The 25689-nt window shown below is 38.5% G+C and overlaps 1 protein-coding gene across 1 annotated transcript in view; it reads right to left on the reverse strand.

Annotated features, from left to right (window-relative positions):
* Nucleotides 1–634: 634 nt before the first annotated feature.
* Nucleotides 635–25689, reverse strand: part of RNF149 (ring finger protein 149) — a 34692-nt gene continuing 9637 nt past the window's right edge. The window contains exons 2-7 of the mRNA XM_027624172.1: nt 22904–23154; nt 21909–21977; nt 18490–18572; nt 16267–16363; nt 11860–12055; nt 635–1851 (exon numbers count right to left, since the gene is read on the reverse strand). Of these exons, the coding sequence (XP_027479973.1) occupies nt 1808–1851; nt 11860–12055; nt 16267–16363; nt 18490–18572; nt 21909–21977; nt 22904–23154 (740 nt within the window). The 3' untranslated portion in view covers nt 635–1807. The remainder of the gene's footprint in view (nt 1852–11859; nt 12056–16266; nt 16364–18489; nt 18573–21908; nt 21978–22903; nt 23155–25689) is intronic.

Below are 25689 nucleotides of genomic sequence, written 5' to 3' on the forward strand. Positions count from 1 at the left end.
TTCGAAGTGTTGCAGTTTTCTGTTTTCTCTTGATAATGCCTTTCTCTGCTATGGAAGACATGTTTCTTGAGATGAGACCAGACCACTACAATTCTTCCAATCTCTTCTATTTACAGTTTAGTGTTCAAACTTTTTAATTAATATGATAGCTGCTAATTAAGAAATCACACTTCTGTAATTATCAAAAACAATTTACCTTGATCTGTCACAGTATTCTTTTTAAAAGTCTGCTTCATTGGCTACTGTAAAGAATTATTAAAGTATTTCTCCCAAGTATGTATCTTAAAATACAAAGAGCACAAAAATCTACTTGGTACAGAATCAAGGACATACTTTCCTATTCTCAAAGAACCACAGAAGGCAGATTTCAAAGATAATGGCTATTAGGGAAACCTACTTTGAAGCTGTTAACATGAGAGCTCAAAGTAAAACAAAGTTTCTGTTTCAGTAGCTCCTCATATTGAATCTGGCCAGAGTTTACTTCAGTAAAGTGGAAAAAAAAAAAAAAGGTAAAGTAAAACTCACCAAGTGTTTCACTACGAGTGGCTAGAATCCAGGTGCAATAAATAGTTTGAAAAAAATAAGCTATACACAACTTAGATACAGCTGTAAGAATAAATTCTTTAAAATTCTATTTTTCTCAATAGATATTTATTTTTACTCACAAAATAAAGATATACACAGCAACTAGCTTAGAAGCAACAAAGGACAACAGTTTCAAGTTAAGAAATAACTTTCCCTCACCCTCCTCAACTTCCACCTACAAGAAGGGAGAGAAGAGTACGTGGATGCTTAATCACTTTAGAAAACTTAAGAGCACGGTCTCCAAAAGCTTTACATTAACCTGATCCTTTCACCTATAAGAACAGCCAAGATTTTAAAAAGGATAGATGATGACACAAGGTCATGATCATTAAATCTGCTTTAAATCAATCAAGAAAACTGGTTGCTTATTTTGTAACAACGACAATCAAAATTCTCCATCTATCATCTTTTTAATTGTAAAGACTAAATTGTAGTTGGAACCAACACATTCATCATTTACCAAAAAAAAGTCTGCCTACTCCATTTCCTTAAGGCAATGAAAAATTTATTGCTCATGTGTGATGCAGAATCTTAGCTTCTTTTATTTGTAGAAAAAAAATGGATAAATTTCCCTCTCCTTTAAGGTGTCATATGTAATTAGGAATTAAAAAGGAAAAACGCAAATCCTAAAGTCATCTAGTGCTTTTCCTATAATTCCAAAGAGAAAACAATGAAAAAGTCTTCTTAGGTTTCAAAGTCTCTAGATGATGACATGGAGGTTCAAGAAAGCTATAGAGTTCTCTCATCTCATTCATAGGTTTAATGTTCTAGAAAAGTCTTTCCTCCAGGGAAAACTTGGGATCAATCACTGAATTATACAATTCCATTTCTACTAGTCTAAATTCAGTTGCTCAGTCTAAAATCATCCTTGAGAAACAAAATTAATCCTGTTTTCACAGTACCGTAGCAGCTAGTCTACTATTCAGAAACACCCCCCACCTGTCCCCTTTAGAGTGCCTTCCTAGTGGTCTCTGTAATAGTCCAAAACAACATACTGTTTATCATAAATGATGTATTTTAGTAGATAAATATATTAAGACAATTCAAAATGTCTCTTTAAGAATAAAATATCTTAGCCCTTTGTATATCAAATCAGAACCTGAAAGGTAAAAGAATGTACATTATTTTCAAATATACAAACTATGTGCTGAAGTTAAAAAAAAAAAAAAGTCCTTTAATTCAAGCCAAAGTTCTGTCCATGATGTGGTCATCAGGATGTGCGCTAGGAGATGGGTCCTCCACATTGAAGGTCACTCCTGCCCGTTTCTACGACGAAGTAACAAAACCAATGTTAGTCACATAGCATACTCTAAACTTTAATTACATAAACACTGTGACCACTTAGAGGCTATAATTCAAGAAACAAATAACAGAAAAATTTAAATAAAACTTACATGTAAAAATGGAAACCCATTCCATTAAGTCATGAAAAATATACAAACATCTTCCTCACATATACGGTATGAGAGGTTTTCTAGTATTAGCCTAACCAACATTACTCTGATTAACATGGGACTATAAAGAAAATGCAGTCTTAGTTGGTGGTATTAGTGTATGTTTTTAAAAGTAAACCAGAGAGCTGTGACAACAACCATGATGATGCGGTCAGTGTCACTGCCCATGAAAACAGCGAACATTTACTGGATTATGTATGTGACCCAATGTTATTATGCTCATTTTACAGATGATTAAGAACAGGCACAGAGAGGTTAAACTACCTTGGAAGAGCAATAGGGATTCAACTCCAGACACACTGGTATTACTAGGAAGAGTAGCACAAAATAATTTCAGCACAAAGGTTTCTTACAGTAATTGAATACCTCCTTAAATACAGAACCGAATATTTGAACTCACCTACACTCAGAGCCAAGGTCAACTGGACAAGAGCAGGAGCACTCACCAGGGAAACACTCTCTGGTGAGTAGTCTACCACTAATAATTTCCATGTTTTATTTCTAGTTGCTCCTAAGAGTCCAGTAAATGTTATCTCAACTTTAAGTGAAGCCACATTTTATTCTGGAAGTACTAATGTCTGCTTAAAAAACTGATTTCTCTAATTTAATGTTTCTCAAATTACATTGGTACAGTGATAAAGTAGAAAGAACATTATCATTTAAATTACCTGTCAACTTACTGGTGAAAAAATACTTGGAAATTTAAGGGGAAAAAAAAAAAGACAAAAAAAGAAAATAGAAACCAAGTGTGCACACGTGCGCGCGCACACACACACACACACACACACACGGAGGTATGGGGATAGGGCCCAACTTCTTCAGAAGGCATCTAACATTCTGTTGTTTTATAATCTAGCTTCTTTTTCCACCTTTATTTCTATGCACTATTTCACATGATATCATCTTAGTTCTGAGAGAGATCTTGCTGATCAACTAATGCACTACAGGTAACAAGAATGCAGGAAAACATGGGGGACTGCTTTTGAAGGACATTTAGTCAGGATAAGAGTCCTTACCAGTTTTTCATTATCTCAAGGGTAGTCAAGCACTACAGAAAGGAAATTTAGTTTCTTTTCTGGAGACTGAAGGCAATGGCAAAATTACACTGGCATGCACTTGGGCTCAATTTGATGGAATCCCTGAGGTGGTTCAATCCCAGCAGGAGGCCAGGGAGCTAGTTAGGAGAATGCCCTTTCCACCTTCTAATGCTCTGAAATGGATGTTCCCCTTCTCTTCCACAATGTGGTCTTTTCCCTCTGATACCAGTTTAAAACCTAAGTTCTAATACTTCTAGCTATCTTTGCCTCACAGATCTTAAACATGTCAAACACAAAACTAGTTCAGTTTGAATATCACTAATTTGGAAAATATGTGTCCTCTTCCCTTATGGCAAAATTCAAAATTAGAGACATCAATTCTTTTTTTTTAAAGATCTTATTCATTTATTTGAGAGACAGAGAATGAGAGAGAGAGCACGTGAGGAGGGGGAGGGTCAGAGGGAGAAGCAGACTCCCTGCTGAGCAGGGAGCCTGATGTGGAACTCGATCCCAGGACTCCAGGATCATGACCTGAGCTGAAGGCAGTCGCTCAACCAACTGAGCCACCCAGGCACCCTAGAAGCATCAATTCTTCCCAGTTAAAATAATATGTAAACTTATTTGATTATAATAAAAATTCTAATGGGATTTTCTTTCACTTGGCAAATGTTATTTTTTTTAGAAAATGCAGAATAGTCAGATTTTTTAAAATTCAAGATGAAGGGATTTGCCTTGCCAATATCAAAACGTATTCATAATTATTATTCACTAAATAATTATTAGTCACTAAAATAATTATAATTCACTGAATATTGGGACAACTGGTTAAACTTTGGGGGAAAATAGGTTAAATCTTCTCTTAAACCATGTGGATTAAAGATTTAAAGGTAATGAAATACAAAACCACAAATATTAGCAAGATTTGGGTTAATATACTTGGATTCTGAGATAAGGAAGATCTTCCAAAGTTAGCATGCTATCAAAGGCAGAATCATGAAAGAATATGTTGGACTAGAGAAAAATGAAACATTTCTGCTTACAAAATACATCAACCAAGAGAAGCAAGATGGCGGAGGAGTAGGAGACCTAAATTTCGTCTGGTCCCAGGAATTCAGCTGGATAGGGATCAAACCATTCTGAACATCTACGAACTCAACAGGAGATCGAAGAAAAGAATAGCAGCAACTCTGAACAGAAAAGCGACCACTTTCTGGAAGGTAGGACGTGCAGATCCGAGGCAATATTTGGGAGGATAGACGGCGGGGGAGGGGGCCTCCATCAGCCGCTACTGGCAAGTGATAGAGCTGCGGAGCACAAAATCGGAACTTTTAGAAGTCGTCTCCGCTGAGGGACGTTGCTCCAGTGGCTAAGCAGGGGGTGGAACCCTCGGGGTCACAGAAAGACCGGGGGTGCCTGAGTGCTGCAGAGCTCCCAGATATCAGAGCGGGGAAGCCGGCTGCAGAGATGGAGATGAGGCGCAGGCTCTCAGCTCGGGGTTGCCATAAACCGTGATCCCCGGCCCAGTCGGGCCACTGCTCCTCCAGCAGGGACCCAACAAGCAGCAGATCTGGAGAGACTCCCCTTCCTCCTCCAGGAGGAGCACACTGCAGGGATGTGCTGGGTTTGGAGACTCCACACGGGGTCATGTGCCAGAGACAGAAACACTCGGTCACAGGCTGAGACCGGGGAGACGGGAGTGATTGACTGCTTTTCTCTGGGGGCGCACTGAGGAGCAGGGCCCCAAGTTCTCCGCTCCTCTGGGTGGAGATTGGGAGGCCGCCATTTTCACTCTTCTCCTCCAAAACTGTACTGAGAGCTTGCAGGGAACAAAAGCTCCCGAGAACAAACCCGAGCAGATTACTCAGCCCAGACTGGCAAGGGCGGGGCAATTCTGCCTCTGGCAAAGACATTTGGGAACCACGGCAACAGGCCCCTCCCCCAGAAGATCAGCACGAACAGCCAGCCAAGACCAAGTTTACTGATCAATGAGAACAGCAGAACTCCAGCGCTGGGGGAATACTGCACATAGAATCCATGTTTTTTTTACCATGATTCTTTAGTCTTTCAAAGTTAATCTTTTTAATTTTCTTTTTCTATTGTTTTTTGCATTTTTCTTTTTCCCTTTTTCAACCAACATCTTATCAATCTCTTTTTTAAAAATCTTTATTTTTCATTTTTAGAGTCATATTCTATCCCATAGTTAACCTTATTTTTGGTGTATATATATATATATATATATATATATATATATATATATAAGTTGTTCTCTCTTTAAAATTTTGGGATACAGTTTCTTCTAACAGACCAAAATACACCCTAAATCTCTAGTGTATGGCTTTGTTCTAGTCTCCTGCCTGATCACATTCTCTTTTTTTAAATTTCTCTTCTTTTTTTCAACCAACTTATCAATTCCTTTTATAAAACCTTTTATAATTTTCATCTTTGCAGTCATATTCCATCCCTTCATCGTATTTACCCTTATTTTTGTACACATATAAGTTTTCTTTCTTTAAAATTTTGGGAGGCAGTTTCTTCTAATGGACCAAAATACACCCAAAATCTAGTGTGTGGCACTGATCTATGCACCAGCCTGCTCATATCTGATCATATCCTTTTTTTCTTTTTTTTCACTTTCTTTTCCCCCGGTTTTGGGTCTCTTCTGATTTGTTTGGTGTATATTTTTCTGGGATTGTTGTTACCCTGTTAGCATTCTGTTCTCTCATTCATCTATTCTCCTCTGGACAAAATGACAAGATGGAAAAACTCACCTCAAAACAAAGAACAAGAGGCAGTACCGACTGCCAGGGACCTACTCAATATGGACATTAGTAAGATGTTGGAACTAGAGTTCAGACTGACGATTTTAAAGATACTAGCTGGGCTTGAGAAAAGCATGGAAGATACTAGAGAAACCCCTTCTGGAGAAATAAAAGAACTAAAATCTAACCAAGTCGAAATCAAACAGGCTATTAATTGAGGTGCAATAAAAAATGGAGGCTCTAACTGCTAGGATAAATGAGGCAGAAGAGAGAATTAGTGATATAGAAGACCAAATGATGGAGAATAAAGAAGCTGAGAAAAAGAGAGATAAACTACTGGATCACGAGGGCAGAATTTGAGAGATAAGTGATACGATAAGATGAAACAATATTAGAATAATTGGGATCCCAGAAGAAGAAAAAAGAGAGAAAGGGGCAGAAGGTATACTGGAGCAAATTATAGCAGAGAACATCCCTAATTTGGGGAAGGAAACAGGCATCAAAATCCAGGAGGCACAGAGAACCCCTCTCAAAATCAATAAAAATAGGTCAACACCCCGACATCTAATAGTAAAACTTACAAGTCTCAGAGACAAAGAGAAAATCCTGAAAGCAGCCTGGGAGAAGAGGTCTGTAACCTACAATGGTAGAAACATTAGATTGGCAACAGACCTATCCACAGAGACCTGGCAGGCCAGAAAGGACTGGCATGATATCTTCCGAGCACTAAACGAGAAAAACATGTAGCCAAGAATATTATATCTAGCTAGGCTGTCATTGAAAACAGAAGGAGAGATAAAAAGCTTCCAGGACAAACAAAAAATAAAAGAATTTGCAAACACGAAACCAGCCCTACAAGAAATACTGAAAGGGGTCCTCTAAGCAAAGAGAGAGACTAAAAGCAACACAGACCAGAAAGGAACACAGACAATATACAGTAACAGTCACCTTACAGGCAATACAATGGCAATAGTTACCCTGAATGTAAAGAGGCTAAATGCCCCAATCCAAAGACACAGCCTATCAGATTGGATAAAAAAACAAGACACATCGGTATGCTGTCTGCAAGAGACTCATTTTAGACCGAAAGACACCTCCAGATTGAAAGTGAGGGGGTGGAAAACCATTTACCATGCTAATGGACATCAAAATAAAGCTGGGGTGGCAATCTTTGTATCAGACAAATTAGATTTTAAACCAAAGACTGTAATAAGAGATGAGGAAGAACACTATATCCTACTTAAAGGGTCTATCCAATAAGAAGATCTAACAATTGTAAATATCTATGCCCCTAACATGGGAGCAGCCAATTATATAAACCAATTAATAACAAAATCAAAGAAACATATCGACAACAATATAATAATAGTAGGGGACTTTAACACCTGAAATGGACAGATCATCTAAGCAAAAGATCAACAAGGAAATAAAGACTTTAAATGACACACTAGACCAAATGGACTTCACAGATATATTCAGAACATTCCATCCCAAAGCAACAGAATACACATTCTTCTCTAGTGCCCATGGAACATTCTCCAGAATAGATCACATCCTAGGTCACAAATCAGGTCTCAACTGGTACCATTCCCTGCATATTTTCGGACCACAATGCTTTGAAACTAGAACTCAATCACAAGAGGAAAGTTGGAAAGAACTCAAATACATGGAGGCTAAAGAGCATCCTAGTAAAGAATGAATGGGTCAACCAGGAAATTAAAGAATTAAAAAAATTCATGGAAACAAATGAAAATGAAAACACAACTGTTCAAAATCTCTGGGATGCAGCAAAGGTGCTCCTAAGAGGAAAGTATATAGCAATACAAGCCTTTCTCAAGAAACAAGAAAGGTCTCAAATACACAACCTAACCCTACACCTAAAGGACCTGAAGAAATAACAGCAAACAAAGCCTAACCCAGCAGGAGAAGAGAAATAATAAAGATCAGAGCAGAAATCAATGAAATAGAAACCAAAAGAACAGTAGAACAGATCAACGAAACTAGGAGCTGGTTCTTTGAAAGAATTAACAAGATTGATAAACCCCTGGCCAGACTTATCAAAAAAAAAAAAAAAAAAAGAGAAAGGACCCAAATAAATAAAACCATGAATGAAAGAGGAGAGATCACAACCAACACCAGAGAAATACAAACAATTATAAGAACATATTATGAGCAACTATATGCCAGCAAATTAGATAATCTGGAAGAAATGGATGCATTCCTAGAGATGTATCAACTACCAAAACTGAACCAGGAAGAAATAGAAAACCTGAACAGACCTGTAACTACAAAGGAAATTGAAGCAGTCATCAAAAATCTCCCAACAAACAAGAACCCAGGGCCAGATGGCTTCCCAGGGGAATTCTATCAAACATTTAAAGAAGAATTAATACCTATTCTTCTGAAACTGTTCCAAAAAATAGAAATGAAAGGAAAACTTCCGAACTCATTTTATGAGGCCAGCATTACCTTGATCCCAAAATCAGACAAAGATCCCATCAAAAAGGAGAATTACAGACCAATATCCCTGATGAACATGGATGCAAAAATTCTCACCAAAATACTAGCCAATAGGATACAATAGTACATAAAAAGGATTATTCACCACGACCAAGCAGGATTTATTCCTGGGCTGCAAGGCTGGTTCAACATCCACAAATCAATCAATGGGAAACAATACATTAATAAAAGAAAGAACAAGAACCATACGATCCTCTCAATAGATGCAGAAAAAGCATTTGACAAAGTACAGCATCCTTTCTTGATTAACTTTTTTCAGAGTGTAAGGATAGGGTGTACATACCTCAATATCATAAAAGCCATCTATGAAAAACCCACAGTGAATATCATTCTCAATGGGGAAAAACTGAGAGCTTCCCCCTAAGGTCAGGAACATGGCAGGGATGTCCACTATCACCACTGCTATTCAACATAGTATTAGAAGTCCTAGCCACAGCAATCAGACAACAAAAAGAAATCAAAGGCATCTGAATTGGCAAAGAAGAAGTCAAACTCTCACTCTTTGCAGATGATATGATACTTTATGTGGAAAACCCAAAAGACTCCACCCCAAAACTGCTAGAACTCATACAGGAATTCAGTAAAGTGGCAGTATATAAAATCAATGCACAGAAATCAGTGGCATTCCTATACACCAACAACAAGACAGAAGAAAGAGAAATTAAGGAGTCGATCCCATTTACAACTGCACCCAAACCATAAGGTACCTAGGAATAAATCTAACCAAAGAGGCAAAGAATCTGCACTCAGAAAACTATAAAATACTCAGGAAAGAAATGGAGGAAGACACAAAGAAATGGAAAAACGTTCCATGCTCACGGACTGGAAGAACAAATATTGTGAAGATGTCAATGCTATCTAGAGCAATCTACACATTTAATGCAATCCCTATCAAAATACCATCAAATTTTTTCAAAGAAATGGAACAAATCATCCTAAAATTTGTATGGAACCAGAAAAGACCCCGAATAGCTAGAGGAATGTTGAAAAAGAAAAGCAAAGCTGGTGGCATCACAATTCCGGACTTCAAGCTCTGTTACAAAGCTGTCATCATCAAGACAGTATGGTACTGGCACAAAAACAGACACACAGATCAATGGAACAGAAGAGAGAGCCCAGAAATGGACCCTCAACTCTATCGTCAACTAATCTTCGACAAAGTAGGAATGAATGTCCAATGGAAAAAAGACAGTCTCTTCAACAAATGGTGTTGGGAAAATTGGACAGCCACATGAAGAATGAATCTGGACCATTTCCTTATACCACACACAAAAATAGACTCAAAATGGATGAAAGACCTAAACGTGAGACAGAAGTCCATCAAAATTCTGAGGAGAACACAGGCAGCAACCTCTTTGACCTCAGCCGCAGCAACTTCTTCCTAGAAACATCGCCAAAGGTAAGGGAAGCAAGGGCAAAAATGAACTATTGGGACTTCATCAAGATAAAAAGCTTTTGCAAGCAAAGGAAACAGTCAACAAAACCAAAAGACAACCAACAGAATGGGAGAAGATATTTGCAAATGACATATCAGATAAAGGGCTAGTATCCAAAATCTATAAAGAACTTCTCAAACTCAACACCCAAAGAACAAATGATCCAATCAAGAAATGGGCAGAAGACATGAACAGACATTTTTCCAAAGAAGACATCCAAATGGCCAACAGACACATGAAAAAGTGCTCAACATCGCTCGGCATCAGGGAAATCCAAATCAAAACCTCAATGAGATACCACCTCACACCAGTCAGAATGGCTAAAATTAACAAATCAGGAAATGACAGATGATGGCGGGGATGTGGAGAAAGGCGAACCCTCCTACACTGTTGGTGGGAATGCAAGCTAGTGCAGCCACTCTGGAAAACAGTATGGAGGTTCCTCAAAAAGTTGAAAATAGAGCTACTGCACGACCCAGCAATTGCACTACTGGAAAGAGCCGAGATGTCCATCAACAGATGAATGGAGAAAGAAGATGTGGTATATACACACACACACACACACACACACACACACACACACACACACACACACACACACACACACACACAGTGGAATATTATGCACTACTGGAAAGAGCCGAGATGTCCATCAACAGATGAATGGAGAAAGAAGATGTGGTATACACACACACACACACACACACACACACACACACACACACACACACACAGTGGAATATTATGCAGCCACCAAAAAGGGAATCTTGCCATTTGCAATGATGTGGATGGAACTAGAGGGTATTATGCTAAGTGAAATAAGTCAATCAGAGAAAGACATGTATCATATGATATCACTGATACGAGTAATTCTTTCTTTTTTTTTTTAAAGATTTTATTTATTTGACAGAGAGAGCACAAGCAGAGGGAGAGAGAGGGAGAAGCAGGCTCCCTGCCGAGCAAGGAGCCCGATGCGGGACTCGATCCCAGGACCCCGGGATCATGACCTAGGCCGAAGGCAGCCACCCAGGCGTCCCAATATGAGGAATTCTTAATCTCAGGAAACAAACTGAGGGTTGCTGGAGTGGTGGGGGGTGGGAGGGATGGGTTGGCTAGGTGATGGACATTGGGGAGGGTGTGTGCTGTGGTGAGCACTGTGAATTGTGTAGGACTGATGAATCACGGATCTGTACCTCTGAAACAAATAATACATTATATGTTAAAAAAAAAAAAGAAAAGAATATAGTAGGAAGAGAAAAATGAAGGGGGGGAAATCTGAGGGGGAGATGAACCATGAGAGACTATGGACTCTGAGAAACAAACTGGGGGTTCTAGAGGGGAGGGGGTGGGGGGATGGGTTAGCCTGGTGATGGGTATTAAGGAGGGCACGTTCTGCATGGAGCACTGGGTGTTATACGCAAACAATGAACCATGGAACACTACATCAAAAAAAATTTAAAAAACAAAAACAAAATACATCAACCAAATGATACCGAAATTGGGGGAGAAGTATACAATACAGATGACAAATACAAATACCAAAGAGCTCTTAGAAGCAACATGAAAAAATTAGTTTCTCCGAAGCAAAACAAGGTACGCACGAAACGGGCAACTTGTAAGAGAATAAAAACGACCACAAATATGAAAAGGTAATCTCATCGGTAATAAAAAAAAATGCAATTCACTCTATTTCATCCCTCCGAATGACAAGAAGCAATCAGACAAGTGGTGAAGGTATACACATAATGATTTCAAAGTGTTAAAGTCCACCAAAAGGGTGCAGTTTAAAAAAATTCCAGTAAACTGGAGTTGTAACACTACGTACCACACAGAATCACACACCACACAGAGAGAGCTTCACACATTAAGAGAAAAAACAGGTTACCTAACAGCACATAAATGATATTCTCCCCATCCTTAAACACTGAAAAACACCTGAAAAGGGATTTATCAAAATGTTGAAAATGGTATTTGCAGGTGTGGGATTATGGTTTTCATTTTTCTTTATGCTTTTCTGCATTTTTTTCCCCAACTGCTAACATCATTTTGTGACTTGCAAGGCACTTACCTAGTAAGGCTGTGTTTTCACCTGCATCTTCTTTGAAACTGGCATCACACTGTGGTGCAGAATCACCAGTGGAAGCCGATGGCAAATTGCTCCCCTCACTTCTGTCATCTTGTAAAGTAATACTCAAATTTGCAGCCAAAACACTCCCAAGGGGAGGTTCTGGAGCAGGCATCTCCTGCACATCCTCAAGTTCTCCCTTGAGAGAATAAAAGAAAATACCTTGTCTGAGTAACACAATCAAAGCTTATCTATCATTTCATGATCATTACTCACAATTCCTACAAAGTATTTACTTTTATACACAGAATATGGCAAGAACACTGTCTTTATTTAGCAACATCAGAAAATGAATTACTTCTCAGTAAGCTGCTTTCCAAGAGCTAAACACCGTGCATTTGAAAAACCACTTTTCCCCTTGATGTAAGCAATGCCACCTTTTAAGTTCTTACTGACAGTAAGTGAAGTTTTGTCCGAGACACACTTTCCTTGCTTCCTGGACAGAGGGTGTGAATCAGCCTGGCTGTGGCCATGAGCTTGAATTAATGCCTATAACTGCCCTACTGTCTTACTGTGGGTACCAGGGTTTTGGAAGAACACAGTGTGTGACAACAGAGGGCTTCAGATTGCATTTGATTCACTTAGAATCAGTTGTGGCTCCCTAAAGACAGTCTGTCGGCTGTCAGTGTACCTCCAGCTCCATTTGCTGCATTAAAGGAAAAAACAGGATAAGAAAAGTGACAGCCCAGTCTCAAACAGAGATTTATCCAGATACCTTTCTGATTAATGCCAGAGTCAGAGCCATGCTGTGAGAGAGGAAAGCACTGGTGAGGTCACCTAGTAAAGGAGGGGGGCTGTGGGTTTACAGTGAGCCTGAGCTTCACACGAGAACACGGTGCTGGCTCCACCTCCCTCCCCGGGCTCTCGGGGCAAGGGCACAGCGGGCCTGCTCCTCCCACTGCCACTCCACCCAGTTCTAGAACCGCCCTCTTCCTGAACCACATGCTACACTGCTTCCTTCTCACTGCTAAGTAACTGAACACCCTCAGAACAGACCCTGGACACACCAAACCACAAATCCTATGGAGTTGCCATACTGTCCAAACTCCCACCCAGTCCACCCTCATCTGTTTTCCCAGATAGTTACCAAAATACCCACCAAACTTAACTACCTGCCAGTCTCAAAGCCCCCATGGTCACACCCTCATCTGCAATATACTGATCTGTTAGGCAAATCCTTTAACACCCAGCTCAGACTCCGCTCTTAAAAAACCACCCTCTTATCTTCCCACTCCACCTGGCGGAGTAAATTCCTCCTTTTCTCTGTGCTCCTCGGCACTTCAAACATACCTCCTTTGCAGCGTTGTGTGTGGGTGTATGCCCTGGCCCCCACAGTCCAGAAAGTTAAAGTCCACAACCAGAAGGGCTGCATCTTACTCATCTTTGTCTCCCCAAGTCAAGGTCCAGTCTAGCACCTGAGAGAGCACTCCTTTGATACATGCTTGCTGAATGAATGAAAACAACAGTGACAAATGGCACATCGAGAAGGTTGTAGCTGCCAACGCAAGGACCACCTCTCAAGTCCACATGAAGGACTGATGGCAGCCCTTGACCACAGCTGTTTCCTTGGGAGCGAGAACTAGCTGCCACACGACAGTGTATCATCACTGTCTACAAAACCCAATGCAGGAGGGACAAAGGGACTAAAGAAAATGGCACACTCGTCAAAAATTGTAAAACAACTAAGGGCAAGACAAGTTAATTTCTTAGAGTTTGATTTAAAGTTACTAGAGGTTTCTGTTCTTCAAAAAAGAAATCACGGGGCGCCTGGGTGCTCAGTTGGTTAAGCGACAGCGTTCGGCTCAGGTCATGATCCTGGAGTCCCGGGATCGAGTCCCGCATCGGGCTCCCTGCTCAGCGGGGGGTCTGCCTCTCCCTCTGACCCTCCCCCCCATGCTCTCTCTCTCTCATTCTCACTCTCAAATAAATAAATAAAATCTTTAAAACTAAATAAATAAAAAAGAAACCACACTTCCTGGGGTCATAGCCAAGCTTTCTGAAATTAACATTCTAACAAAGTAATCCAACCTGATGCAAAAAGAATAATCTTCATTTTTAATGTATGAAATATATATATGTAGTTCCAAAAACAAAACTCATGAGGATTAATCTCAGTGCTAATGTTAGTGAAATACCCTTTCAAAAATTTCTAGAAATGAAAAGCAGGTTTAAAACTGACTATGAAGAAAATTACTTAAAATGAGCTTCATTGTGCACCTAATAAAGGAAAAGAGGAAGGAGAAGAGGAAAAAGGAAAACTTTGCCAAGAAAAACATCTGTTGAGCTCCCTGTATTGTACTGTTTAAAATGCTTAAAATCCCAGGAAGGGTGTCTACAACACAGGCTCAGTTCACTAAGTCTCAAATTCACTGTTATGCCCTGCTAAACAGAGCCATCATTATTAAAAACTATAAATAAATGTTAGAAATTGTAGAGGAAAGACAAATTTTCTAGACATCAGAGCAGGTAAGTTTTCTTTCAGTAAGAGGTCTTGAATGCTATGAAGGGGAGTAAGTCAGAGGGGGAGACGAACCAGGAGAGATGATGGACTCTGAAAAACAAACTGAGGGTTCTAGAGGGGAGGAGGATAGGGGGATGGGTTAGCCTGGTGATGGGTATTAAAGAGGACACATTCTGAAGGGGACTAAGTCAGAGGGGGAGACGAACCAGGAGAGATGATGGACTCTGAAAAACAAACTGAGGTTTCTGGAGGGGAGGAGGGTGGGGGGATGGGTTAGCCTGGTGATGGGTATTGAGGAGGGCACATTCTGCATGGAGCACTGGGTGTTATGAACAAACAATGAATCATGGAACAGTACACCAAAACAAATTATGTAATATATGGTGATTAACATAACAATAAAAAATTAAAATAAAAAAGAGATCTTGAATGCTGACCTTTCTCCTTTCCTGTACCTGTGATGGGGGCATTCTGAAACTCACACTTGAAAAATAGAATTCTTAGGCGTGCCTGGGTGGCTCAGTCAGCTGAGCATCCTTTAGACTCTTGGATTTCGGCTCAGGTCATGTCTCATGGGTTGTGAGATGGAGCCTCGGGCTCTGTGCTCAGTGGGGAGTCTACTTGAAGGTTCTCTCCTTCTGTCCCTACCCCCAACTCGTGCATGCATGCGCACACTCTCTAAAATAAATAAATAAATCTTAAAAAAAATAGAAAAATCCAATTCATAGATAATTACCGTGGTAATCAAGGCAGCAATCTCAACTATCTTTCCAAGACCCACCAAGCTAGAAGATGAGAGGACTCTTTGAGGGCTATTGGGGCTGTAAGGTGCATGAAATGCTTATCACAGAAAAAACTCGTAGTTTCTAACTCTACCATAAACACTATAAAAAAAACCCTAAAAAATTACATTTAGCAATAAGAGAAGTATGTGATATTTAAATTACTTCTTCTAAAGTAATAAGATCATTATTTCAAAACTATTTGCTATTTAATCAAGAATATTTTGAGACATTAATAGATTATATGAAAACTCTAAAAACAATAAAAAAGATAATGATCTAGAAAAATCTGTTTTTTTCTTCTGTCTTCCCCTTTTGGGTGGGACTACTGGTTAAAAGCTTGTATCCGGGAATTAAGCAAACCTGTATCTGAAAGCAGATTCCCAAATAACTAGCTGTGTGATCTTTGGTGAGTTCCTCGGCTTTTCTAAGTTCAAGTTCCTCATTAGTAAAATAGGGAGAGAAACAGTACTTACCTCCCAGAGTGGCTATGAGGATATGACGTAATAATGTACTTAAGGCCCTCAGCACCTGGCTGGCTACTATGAAGCACCCTCTTTCACTCTGCCCTCATGTCTTTGTTTTTGGAGGAAGGTCTTACAACCACCTAAGTACCACAAACTGATGGAGCAAATACCACACAGAACCAATTTCCCTAGCAGGATTTGATTTCCAAACCCAGAAATCTGAGACCTGGTGTCAAGAAGGGTTGGCTTCAGTTTCCTCATATGTAAAATATGCATCTTGAATCAGAAAATGTATGAGGCTCCTTACATTTCAAAGATTTGATAATTCTTGTTCATACGAAACTGACGAGTATGTATACATTCTACAGGGCAGCATACCAATATATCGCTCTAAGCAATTACAAACTCTCTGGGGGAAACATATAGCATATCAGTATATAATCACAAAGGCAGTAGCTCGTTAACTTTATGGAATGTCTTAAAACATTCATTTTTAATCAAGAGGAAAGTTTCTTCAGGGAACCACAAAGATGTTAGAAGGAGCACTTAGTCCATTCCTCTTGGCTCTGGTCAGTAATGAAATTGAATCACTCAGGAAGAACTGGGGCAGAGATTGAATATAAACAAAAATGTAACAAACCCAATATCCCAGGGCTTTGATGACATCAAGTTTACACATTGGACACGTGCGGTGATCCAAAAGCCATGGGTCAATGCATATTCTATGAAAAATATGCCTAAAAAAATTAAGTATGTGTTAATTTTTTAAAATAAATGTTTATATCTTATAAAGGAAACAACACATTCTACTAACTCATCTCCTCAGTACAAGTTGAACAACTTCAACATTCTAGTCTATTCACTTACTCTATGTAATTATCTATTCTACTTTCCACATTAAACAGAATCTGGAACTTACAGGGAAATTTTCCCTTCACTCCACAAAAATAGCATGGTTTATTTTCGCTTCATGCTAGGTTGTATTTTTCTGTGCCTTTGTAACTTACTTTAAAGCCGTTTGGGAATAAATATGGCATAAGTAAATCAACAGTCAACTAATAATAATAAGCTGAAAGTATCTTACATAAGTTCAGGAAACGAATCAAATGGGAATACAACAAAATATAAACAGATCATCTCTGGGTTTTAGGCTTAAAAAAACACTTATTTTCTGTCTTAACATATTTTTGTATATTCTACATTCTTCTATAATAATAACTTTCAGAATCGAAGAAAGAAGAAATAAAAATTGCCTATGTATTTTCTTTTTACTGACTTGTCTTAGTCGGCTAGCTTTGCCTCTTATGTGGTGAATCTGTTTTCCACACAGGATAGAGATGAGGAGTCAGGCAGAGGGGGTACAGGACCCATGGCTCCCATACCAGCTGTGTGATGCGATGCTGGGACTCTGATCTAGTTGCTTAACCTCTGCACCTCCATTGCAGGCTGTTCTCAGCAGCAAATACGTAACGTGCTCACAGCAGTGCTGGGCACAGTAAATATCGAGTAACTGTTCATTATTCATGCTGTTGTGTGAAGGCCTCTTCTTCATACTGAAGTCTGCTAGTGCAGTTAAAAATAACATACTTAATTTCGTAACATAGTCTAGCCTAGTTAGTCTTCTGACCTTTCCATCCTCAAACTGAAACTGAAACTGACTGACCCAAAGAAATAATTTTTACAAAAACACAAAGGAAACATGTTGGCTTTATTGGGAAATCTGTCAAATAAAGCATGGGAGAAAATGAGGGGAAATTAAGTAAAAATCCCAGATCAGGAGACCAGGAAATGTGCACAATCAACATGTCTGCTTGTGAGGGTCAAGCACCAAACCCAGCTCAGCCATCAGGACAGATCTGGTGTTACAAAGGAAGTGAGCCTCAGGCCGTTCATCTGTGCTGCATCCCAGGCATCATTTTTACTCACAAAGACTTGCCCTAAACCATCCTAGATAAAAATTCTTTTCTATTTTAATAATTTTCCACAGGACATACTGACTCCAATTCATTAAGTACCCACCCACCAACCTCAAATAAAAGCCTGTAGACCGAAGTTAGCTATCTTTATTCTGGACACTTTTGTTATTCTGATATTCATTTGTTTTCTCTATAGAATTACTGAGAACTTAACCTACTATAGAGGACTTATATATATATACTACTTTGTAAACATAAAGCAAACCGTAATTACACATTAATTTCTGACCTGCTTCTAAAAGGTGGGAAGCATAATTAAAATTGATCAGACTGAAAGCACAGTATAATTTTTTACACCCTTTTGATAACAGCCATTCTTCTAAACAGTTATCAGTTAATTAAAGTATCCCATTATTAAAAAAAAAAAAGGAAATCACAACTTCCCATTGCTAAAGCAAAGCCCCTAGTGTACCTAAAGGAAAAATATTTTTTTTCAGAACCCCCAAAAGAACTAAAATCCAGGGTACAAATAATAGCAAACCACTACCCTTCTTGACTTTCTGCTAGCCATTTCTGGCCCTCCCCCTGGGGACCTTCACCGGTCATGCTTCAGTTTCCTTGCTCCCACACAATGTACGTTTTGAATGGCTAAATGTATGATGGAATTCTCAGGATTCTAATAAAGCCTTGCTTAAGACTAAACACCAATCCATGGCAAAGATTTATAATGGGTCTGTCTTAGGGCCTGAAGTCTCCTAAGCAATTTTAAAGTAATATAATCCTGGAGCATAGAAGGCTTGAAGCTTCCTTCCTAAAGGATGAGATGATGACAACATCATCACATGATAGCAAGATTCTCACATCATAAAAGACACATTAACACTCTTGTCAGAAACCTGAAACTTATCCAGTAATTTGTAGCATCTTAGGAAGGAAAAAAAACATACTTGCATGGCAGAATTCTGATAATGTCCTTTACTTTAAAATTTTCAATACACACAGCACAGTTTTCAGCATCAACATCAATTCCCTGTAAAAAGGAAAGAAAAGAATTCACTATATCCTTTGCTACGTGGTCTATCTTGATAAAACTCACAACGTCCTGGGTAAAACAATGACAAATTTTGTACTACCAGGGTACAACCAGAAGCTAAACACAATCTCTACCAGTATTTACTTCTTACCACTGTCCAGAGATTATATTTAAAGAATCTGGCCAAAAAGGAAAAAATGTCATTGTTACCTATTCAGGCACGAACAGTTTTGATACTAAGGTAGTGTTCATGTTTTAAGGGTTGTAGAAATGCAAAGGTCTATTTTACTATAATAAAAATTATTTTTCAAATATAAAATTGTAAAGAGAATATCCAATAAACTACTTGTTTCTAGAATCATTAAAAACAAAAGCAAGAGCACTTTCACTAGAATTTGATAAAGAACATAGTTACAACTTGCAAATGAGAAAACACAAATGGCTAAATATCTGAAAATATTCCCCTCACTAGTGATAAAAGAATTACGGATTAAAATAAATTACCATTTTTGATCTATCAAATTAACAAAGGTAAAAAGAAATAAAACTTGCCAGGGAGGAAGCAGTCCCTGGCAAAATTTGTGACAAAATTTCCACAGCTGCTAAGAATCTATGGGTCATCAACCTTTTTGGTGGTGTCAGCCTTTCCCCCATTCCCCTGGGTACCCCCATCAAATCACCTGGCCTCACCCCATCAAAGCAGGCACAGCCAGAGTGGTCATCTGACCCAAGACAGGTCAGTGAGACTCTCTTTGATTCTGGGATGGATTCAAGAACTACCAGTCAGTGTCTGCATGCAGCTCCAACATTAGCAAGTGTATTTTATAGGAACACAGCGACCCTGTCCTTATGTAATTATTTTAAAAATACACTGAGCCATGTATATCACTTGTTAGCAAGCAAGCAGTAAAAACTGATTATTATTATTATCAAAGACTATTAAAATTCTATAACACTGAAAATTGTATGTTGCTAAAGTAAATATTATCTATCGTATGCCATACAAAACTGATGAAACAATTTTTAAAGTCTCTAATGGTCTGTAAGCTTATACATTACTGTGAATGAGTCCGTAAGAAAAGAAAAACTAGAAACCAAACACCTGTCTCTAGAACTGGACAAGATGTAGATTTAAGAAAACACAACAATTTTTCTGTACAAATTTAATCAAAATCATCAGAAAATCCATGTGTGTGGCACCTGGCTGGTTTGGTCAAAGGAGCATGTGACGTTTGGTCTCAGGGTTATAAGTTCAAGCCCCATATGGGGTGTAGAGGATACTTATTAAAAAAAGAAAAGAAAAAATCCATGTATGTACCTCACTGACCATTTAGGGATTTTTTTAAACAATTATTTTGACAACTTTCAAAAACAGTAGGATCACATTTTCAAAAATATTCTGTATAAAGAAATGCTCTGGAGGCACCTGGGTGGATCAGTTGGTTAAGCGTCTGCTTTCAGCTCAGGTCATGATCCTGGGGTCCTGGGCTCGAGCCCTGGGTCCTGGGATCAAGCCCCATGTCAGGCTCCTTGCTCAGCGAGGAGTCTGCTTCTCCCTCTCCCTCTAACCCTCTCCCTCTCCGCTTATGCTCTTGCTCTCTCTCAAATGAAGAAATTTTTAAAAAATCCCAAAAACCCAAATGCTCTGTATAGGAAGAGGATACTATCAATTTACTTATGTTCTCAAAGACTCAATTCAGTATATTATACATATAAATCTCTGCTCCTATTTATAGACCGAGATTTCCTGCTATGGAGAAGACATATTCTAAGGGGAACATAAAACTACATGCTTATCAAGTGACTGGCCATGTGCAATGCATGTAGAGTTTATCACAGGCATTCACTAGAGACCTTCCCCAAGGACCCTCCGTGATCTGTACATCAAGTGCTAATCTCAAGCCAGGACATGAGAAACTTTTTTTTGTTTGCTTGTTTTCTTTTACTTTTTCTGTTCAGTACATTTGCATGGAAAGAAACCAGTACCCTGCACAAACTATTAAAATTCAGCTGTTACTTCTGTATAAGGCATTAGGGAAAGAATGGAAGCCAGCAATATAATTCCAAGAGTATCTTCATATTAAATATACTAAAATAAACCATTAATATCAGAATCCGAAGTTTAAAAAAAACTCAAAGGTCTAGAATTTAATGAGTATTATTTCTGCTTTAAAGTTGGTCAAAAGAAGGGATACATAAAATAAGTGCAGTTATTCTTTCTCTTTTTTAAAGGAGGAGTGGAGGGTAGAATAGATGAAGTCTCAACAATTTGGTGAGATGAAATGAAAATCAAAACAACAGAACCAACCTATACCTACAAGTCAACACACTTATCAGCATCCAAAGACACAGAAGACCATTAAAAAAAAGTACTACTACTGCATTGGCAACTGTTTTCCTCTTAAAGAATCGATCTTCCAAGAATATGAGGTTCTGGATTTAGGATCTGTCCCATTCCCAAAATGCTTTAAAACTCTGGTATGATTTTGACCTTTTATGTCCCAGGTTGGCCATCTCAAAATGTTTCTTTTTTTAAAAAAGTAGTTTAAGTACATCTTTTCTTCCTTTCTCCACAAATCCCAGTTTTTTCCTCCCTGTATTTAAGGGAATCAGAGTGAATGAACACATAGCCTATAGACTCAGATTTAACAGAAATGAGTTTAAAGTATCAAAGGTCTATAGTCTAAGGGAACTTGGAAGTTCTTTACCTTCCTTAGAGTCATCTGGGTCTGACCAACAGGTAGAACTTTCTTACGTGATAGACATGTCAGTCCCGTCCAGTATAGTAGCAACCAGGCCATTTGAGTATTTGGAATGTAGCTAGTGTGACTCAGGAACTGAAATTTTAAGTTCAATTTCATCCATTTAAAGTAAAATAACTAGGGGCGCCTGGGTGGCTCAGTTGTTAAGCGTCTGCCTTCAGCTCAGGTCATGATCCTGGGGTCCTGGGATCGAGCTCTGCATCGGGCTCCCTGCTTGGCAGGAAGCCTGCTTCTCCCTCTCCCTCTCCCCCTGCTTGTGTTCCTTCTCTCGCTATCTCTCTCTGTCAAATAAATAAATAAAATCTTAAAAAAAAATAAAGTAAAATAACTATACACGACCAATGGCTACCTTGTCTGGTGGCACAGGTTTTAGAGGCTCTTCACATGTACAACTGAATATTTCTGCCAACCCTTCTCTAAAATGAACACACGTATACAAGTTAGTACTGACTCAAACTAGTCAAAACTCCACATGTTCAATGTGAGTTTAAGAGACCGGAAAGTTTTAGTTAGACATATAAACAGATACGTACTTTAGTCTAAAAGAAACAAAAACCCATGAAAATGTTACCTTTTCTCCATGCTTTACAGTATGAAGTGGAAGCTGGCCAATGATTTTCTTAGCTTCTTTCCTATGGCTCTTAGGTAGGAAAAATATTATCACCAAAAATTTTAAGTCACTATTTTAAAAAATTCACATAAGCTTACAGAAAAAAACTTCATTTAAAAAACAAAGTTCAATGACTACAATGAAAATAACAACAAAAATTACCATTTACATCTTAATGTACAAAATAGCCACATATAACTTAAGAGCTGTTTGATCAAGAATATTTTCAATTTCATGCCTGAAGAAGAAACCAATTCTTATGTTTAAATATTGGCAAGAGAGCAGGAAGCTGAGAATGGGGGAGGAGGGGTCCCACTGATTCATGTACTAATGCCCGTCTCTAAAATGAAAGAGGTTTTCGTCTAGTCAGCAGGTGCAGGATGACCAGAAATGACTACCACCTACAAAGCCAGAAAGAGCGGCTTTTCAAGACAACAGGTAAGTGAAATTCAAAGTCCTGTCTGTGGAAGTCTGGGGCTCTGAGTGCCCTCCTCTTTGCTGTGACAGAGACACTACCTCTCTGCAGATAAATGGCTTTGAAAGTTGCCCCACAAGGGAAGCCAGGAAGCCCCTCCCACTCTGCTCCTCGCCTTTAGGCCCAGGGTTCTCTTCTCCTTGTTTTAAACACAGAACCAGGTCCACTCTACCTCAGGCCTATTTATCATTCCTTTATGTCTGAAAAAGGGAAAGAGGGTATTCACAGGAGCAAAACATGCAAAAAGTGACATCATTTAAAGGTATTTAATTTCCCACAGAACAGAAAATTTAATATATTCTAATTAAAAAATTATTTTAAAAAAAGTTATATTAATTAAATAGTATGAATGAAAATGAAATTAAGAATATGGTCCAAAAAACCCCCACAAAACTCTAATACAACTTCAGGGAATATATATGAGAAATATTTATGAACTACCTTTTAAAAAGCAAAGTTAAAAAGAATTACCCATAATTACCTGACTTCCAAACTGTGAGCCAGTATATAGGAAACGCTGTATATAGTAAAATATCAGCCAGGCTAATGAGATAATCATCATGGTGATGAAGGCGATGGCCACAAATACCACAGATTGACCACTGATAAACTCCTGTACATGGCGGGTGCCAACCCCTATGGTCATTTTGACTGCAATGCCTTTCTGCACCAGATCCAAAATTTCTCTTCCTTTTGGGTAGCTAACCATAATGACCACTATATTTCCTGTTCCTGTAGGGAAGAACAAAAAAAGTCAATATGAAGAACACAAAATGAGATACAGAGAAAGATAAGAGAAAAATATAAGAGTACTACAGCTTGTCCATATGTAACATCCAAAAACTTTCCAAAAAATGTTTAATTTTCAAGGAAAACTTAAGTTACCAAAATTAGTCCCAAAAGAGAAAAAAGACTGACTATATCAGAAGTAGAACAAGTCTCTAATAACTACCCCCCTCAAAGGTTAGAGCCCCATTCAATTCCACGGGTGAATTCTACCACCAAAGCTTGAAATAACACTGATGGTATTGAAATTGTTCCACAGCAGATTTAAAAAGTTAAAAAAGAAGTTTAAAAAATCATTTCTAGATAATAAAGCCAAACATGGGAATAAACCAAAAGAACCATACAGACAAATTTCACTTATGAATATTAATACATAATGCCTAGTGGCGCCTGGGTGCCTCAGTTGGTTAAGCATCTGCCTTCAGCTCAGGTCATGATCCTTGGGTCCCCGGATCGAGCCCTGCATTGGGCTCCCTGCTCAGCGGGAAGCCTGCTTCTCCCTCTGGCCCTCCTCCCTCCCGTGCTCTCTCTCTCTCAAATAAATAAAATCTTAAAAAAAAATACATAATGCCTAAAGCATGCCTATTAATCATAGGGAGGCAATCTGAGAATTTCTACTATGATCACTATTATTTAACATTGGTCCAAAGGCACGAACAGACATAATACAAAAAAAAAAAAAAAAGAGAAGGGGTAAAATAATCAGTTTATATAAATCTATCCATAAATTAATGTAATAACAATAAAATATCAATAGGATTCTTAAAACCTTAAAAATGCTGTTTCTGAGGTTCATTAGGGGAAAAATAATCACGAATGATCAGGAAAACTTTTTAAAAGTAAAACCTGAACCCTTATAAGTACAGTCATTACAACAGTGTGGTAGTAGCAAATGAAGACAACCAGAATAAAGGGGTAGAATCAAAAGGCCAGAAATTAGACCCAAATACAAAACAGAACTTAGTATATGATAAAACTGTAATCTTAAATCACTGGGGTAAGATAATTTTTAAAAAATAGTATGGGAATAAATGGGTATTACCTGAGGGAAAATAAAAAAGCTGTATCCCTTTCTCACAATTTATGGCAAAATAAGTTCCAAGTAATGAATACCCAACTTTTACATCAACATGGATGGGACTGGAGGAGATGATGCTAAGTGAAATAAGTCAAGTAGAGAAAGTCAATTATCATATGGTCTCACTTATTTGTGGAACATAAGGAACAGCATGGAGGACATTAGGAGAAGGAAGGGAAAAATGAAGGGGGGGAATCGGAGGGGGAAATGAACCATGAGAGACTGTGGACTCTGAGAAACAAACTGAGGGTTCTAGAGGGGAGGGGGTGGGGGGATGGGTTAGCCTGGTGATGGGTATTAAGGAGGGCACGTACTGCATGGAGCACTGGGTGTTATACGCAAACAATGGATCGTGGATCACCACATCAAAAACTAATGATGTAATGTATGATGACTAACATAACATTATAAAATTAAATTAAAAAAATAAGTTCCAAGTAAATCAAAGATTTAAATATATAAAAGAGAGGAAATATAAAAATGAAAATTTTCCAGAGAGCTAAAAAAGAGCAAAATCAAGGAATCAAGATCAAAAGAGCAAACAGGCAATGGGGGAAAATACATGTAACATAACAAAGACAGAAAACAATTTCCTGTAAGAGAAAGAGCAAGAGAAAAACAAAGGAAATGAAGTCAGTTTGCAGAAAAGACAAAAAATTTTACCTATCAAGTTTTAGTGAGATAAGAATTCACATGCCGTAAAATTCACCCTTTTCAAGTATAGAATTCACTGGTTTTTAGTATATTCACAAAGGCTGTGCGACCATCATCACAATCTAATTCAATTAACATTTTCATCGCCCCAAAAAGAAAACCGGTATGCCTCTGTGGTCACTCCCCAACAAATAGATTTTAAACATATGAAAAGTCACGGTACAAATGAAAACATTAAAAAGATCTTCGACCTAGGATGCACTGCATCCTGAAAACCTATCCTAGGTTGAAAATATCCTGAGTAGAAAATGCATTTAAACTGAACATCATCACAGCTTAACCTAGCCTACCTTAAATGTGCTCTGAACAATTATAATAGCCTACAGTTGGGCAAAATCCTCTAACACTGTGCCTATAGGAAGTGCTGACCATCTCATGTAATTTGCTGAACACAGTACTGAAAGTAAAAAATGAAATGGTGGTCTGGGTACAGAATGGTTGTTGACCTTCAGGATCATGTGGCGGATTGGGAGCTGGGGCTGCAGCATCATGAGAGAATATTGTAGGGCATTACCGCTAGCCCTGGAAAAGATCCAAATTCAAAATTTGAAGTATGGCTTCCACTGAATGCGTACTGCTTTTGTGCCATCATAAAGTCAAAAAATTGCAAGTCAAACCAGAGTAAGCTGGGGATCATCTATACCTATATGATTGGCAAAGATCAAATAGTTTTGATCCTCCATAATGGC

This window comes from Zalophus californianus, chromosome 8, assembly GCF_009762305.2.
Source record: "Zalophus californianus isolate mZalCal1 chromosome 8, mZalCal1.pri.v2, whole genome shotgun sequence".
NCBI lineage: Eukaryota > Metazoa > Chordata > Mammalia > Carnivora > Otariidae > Zalophus > Zalophus californianus.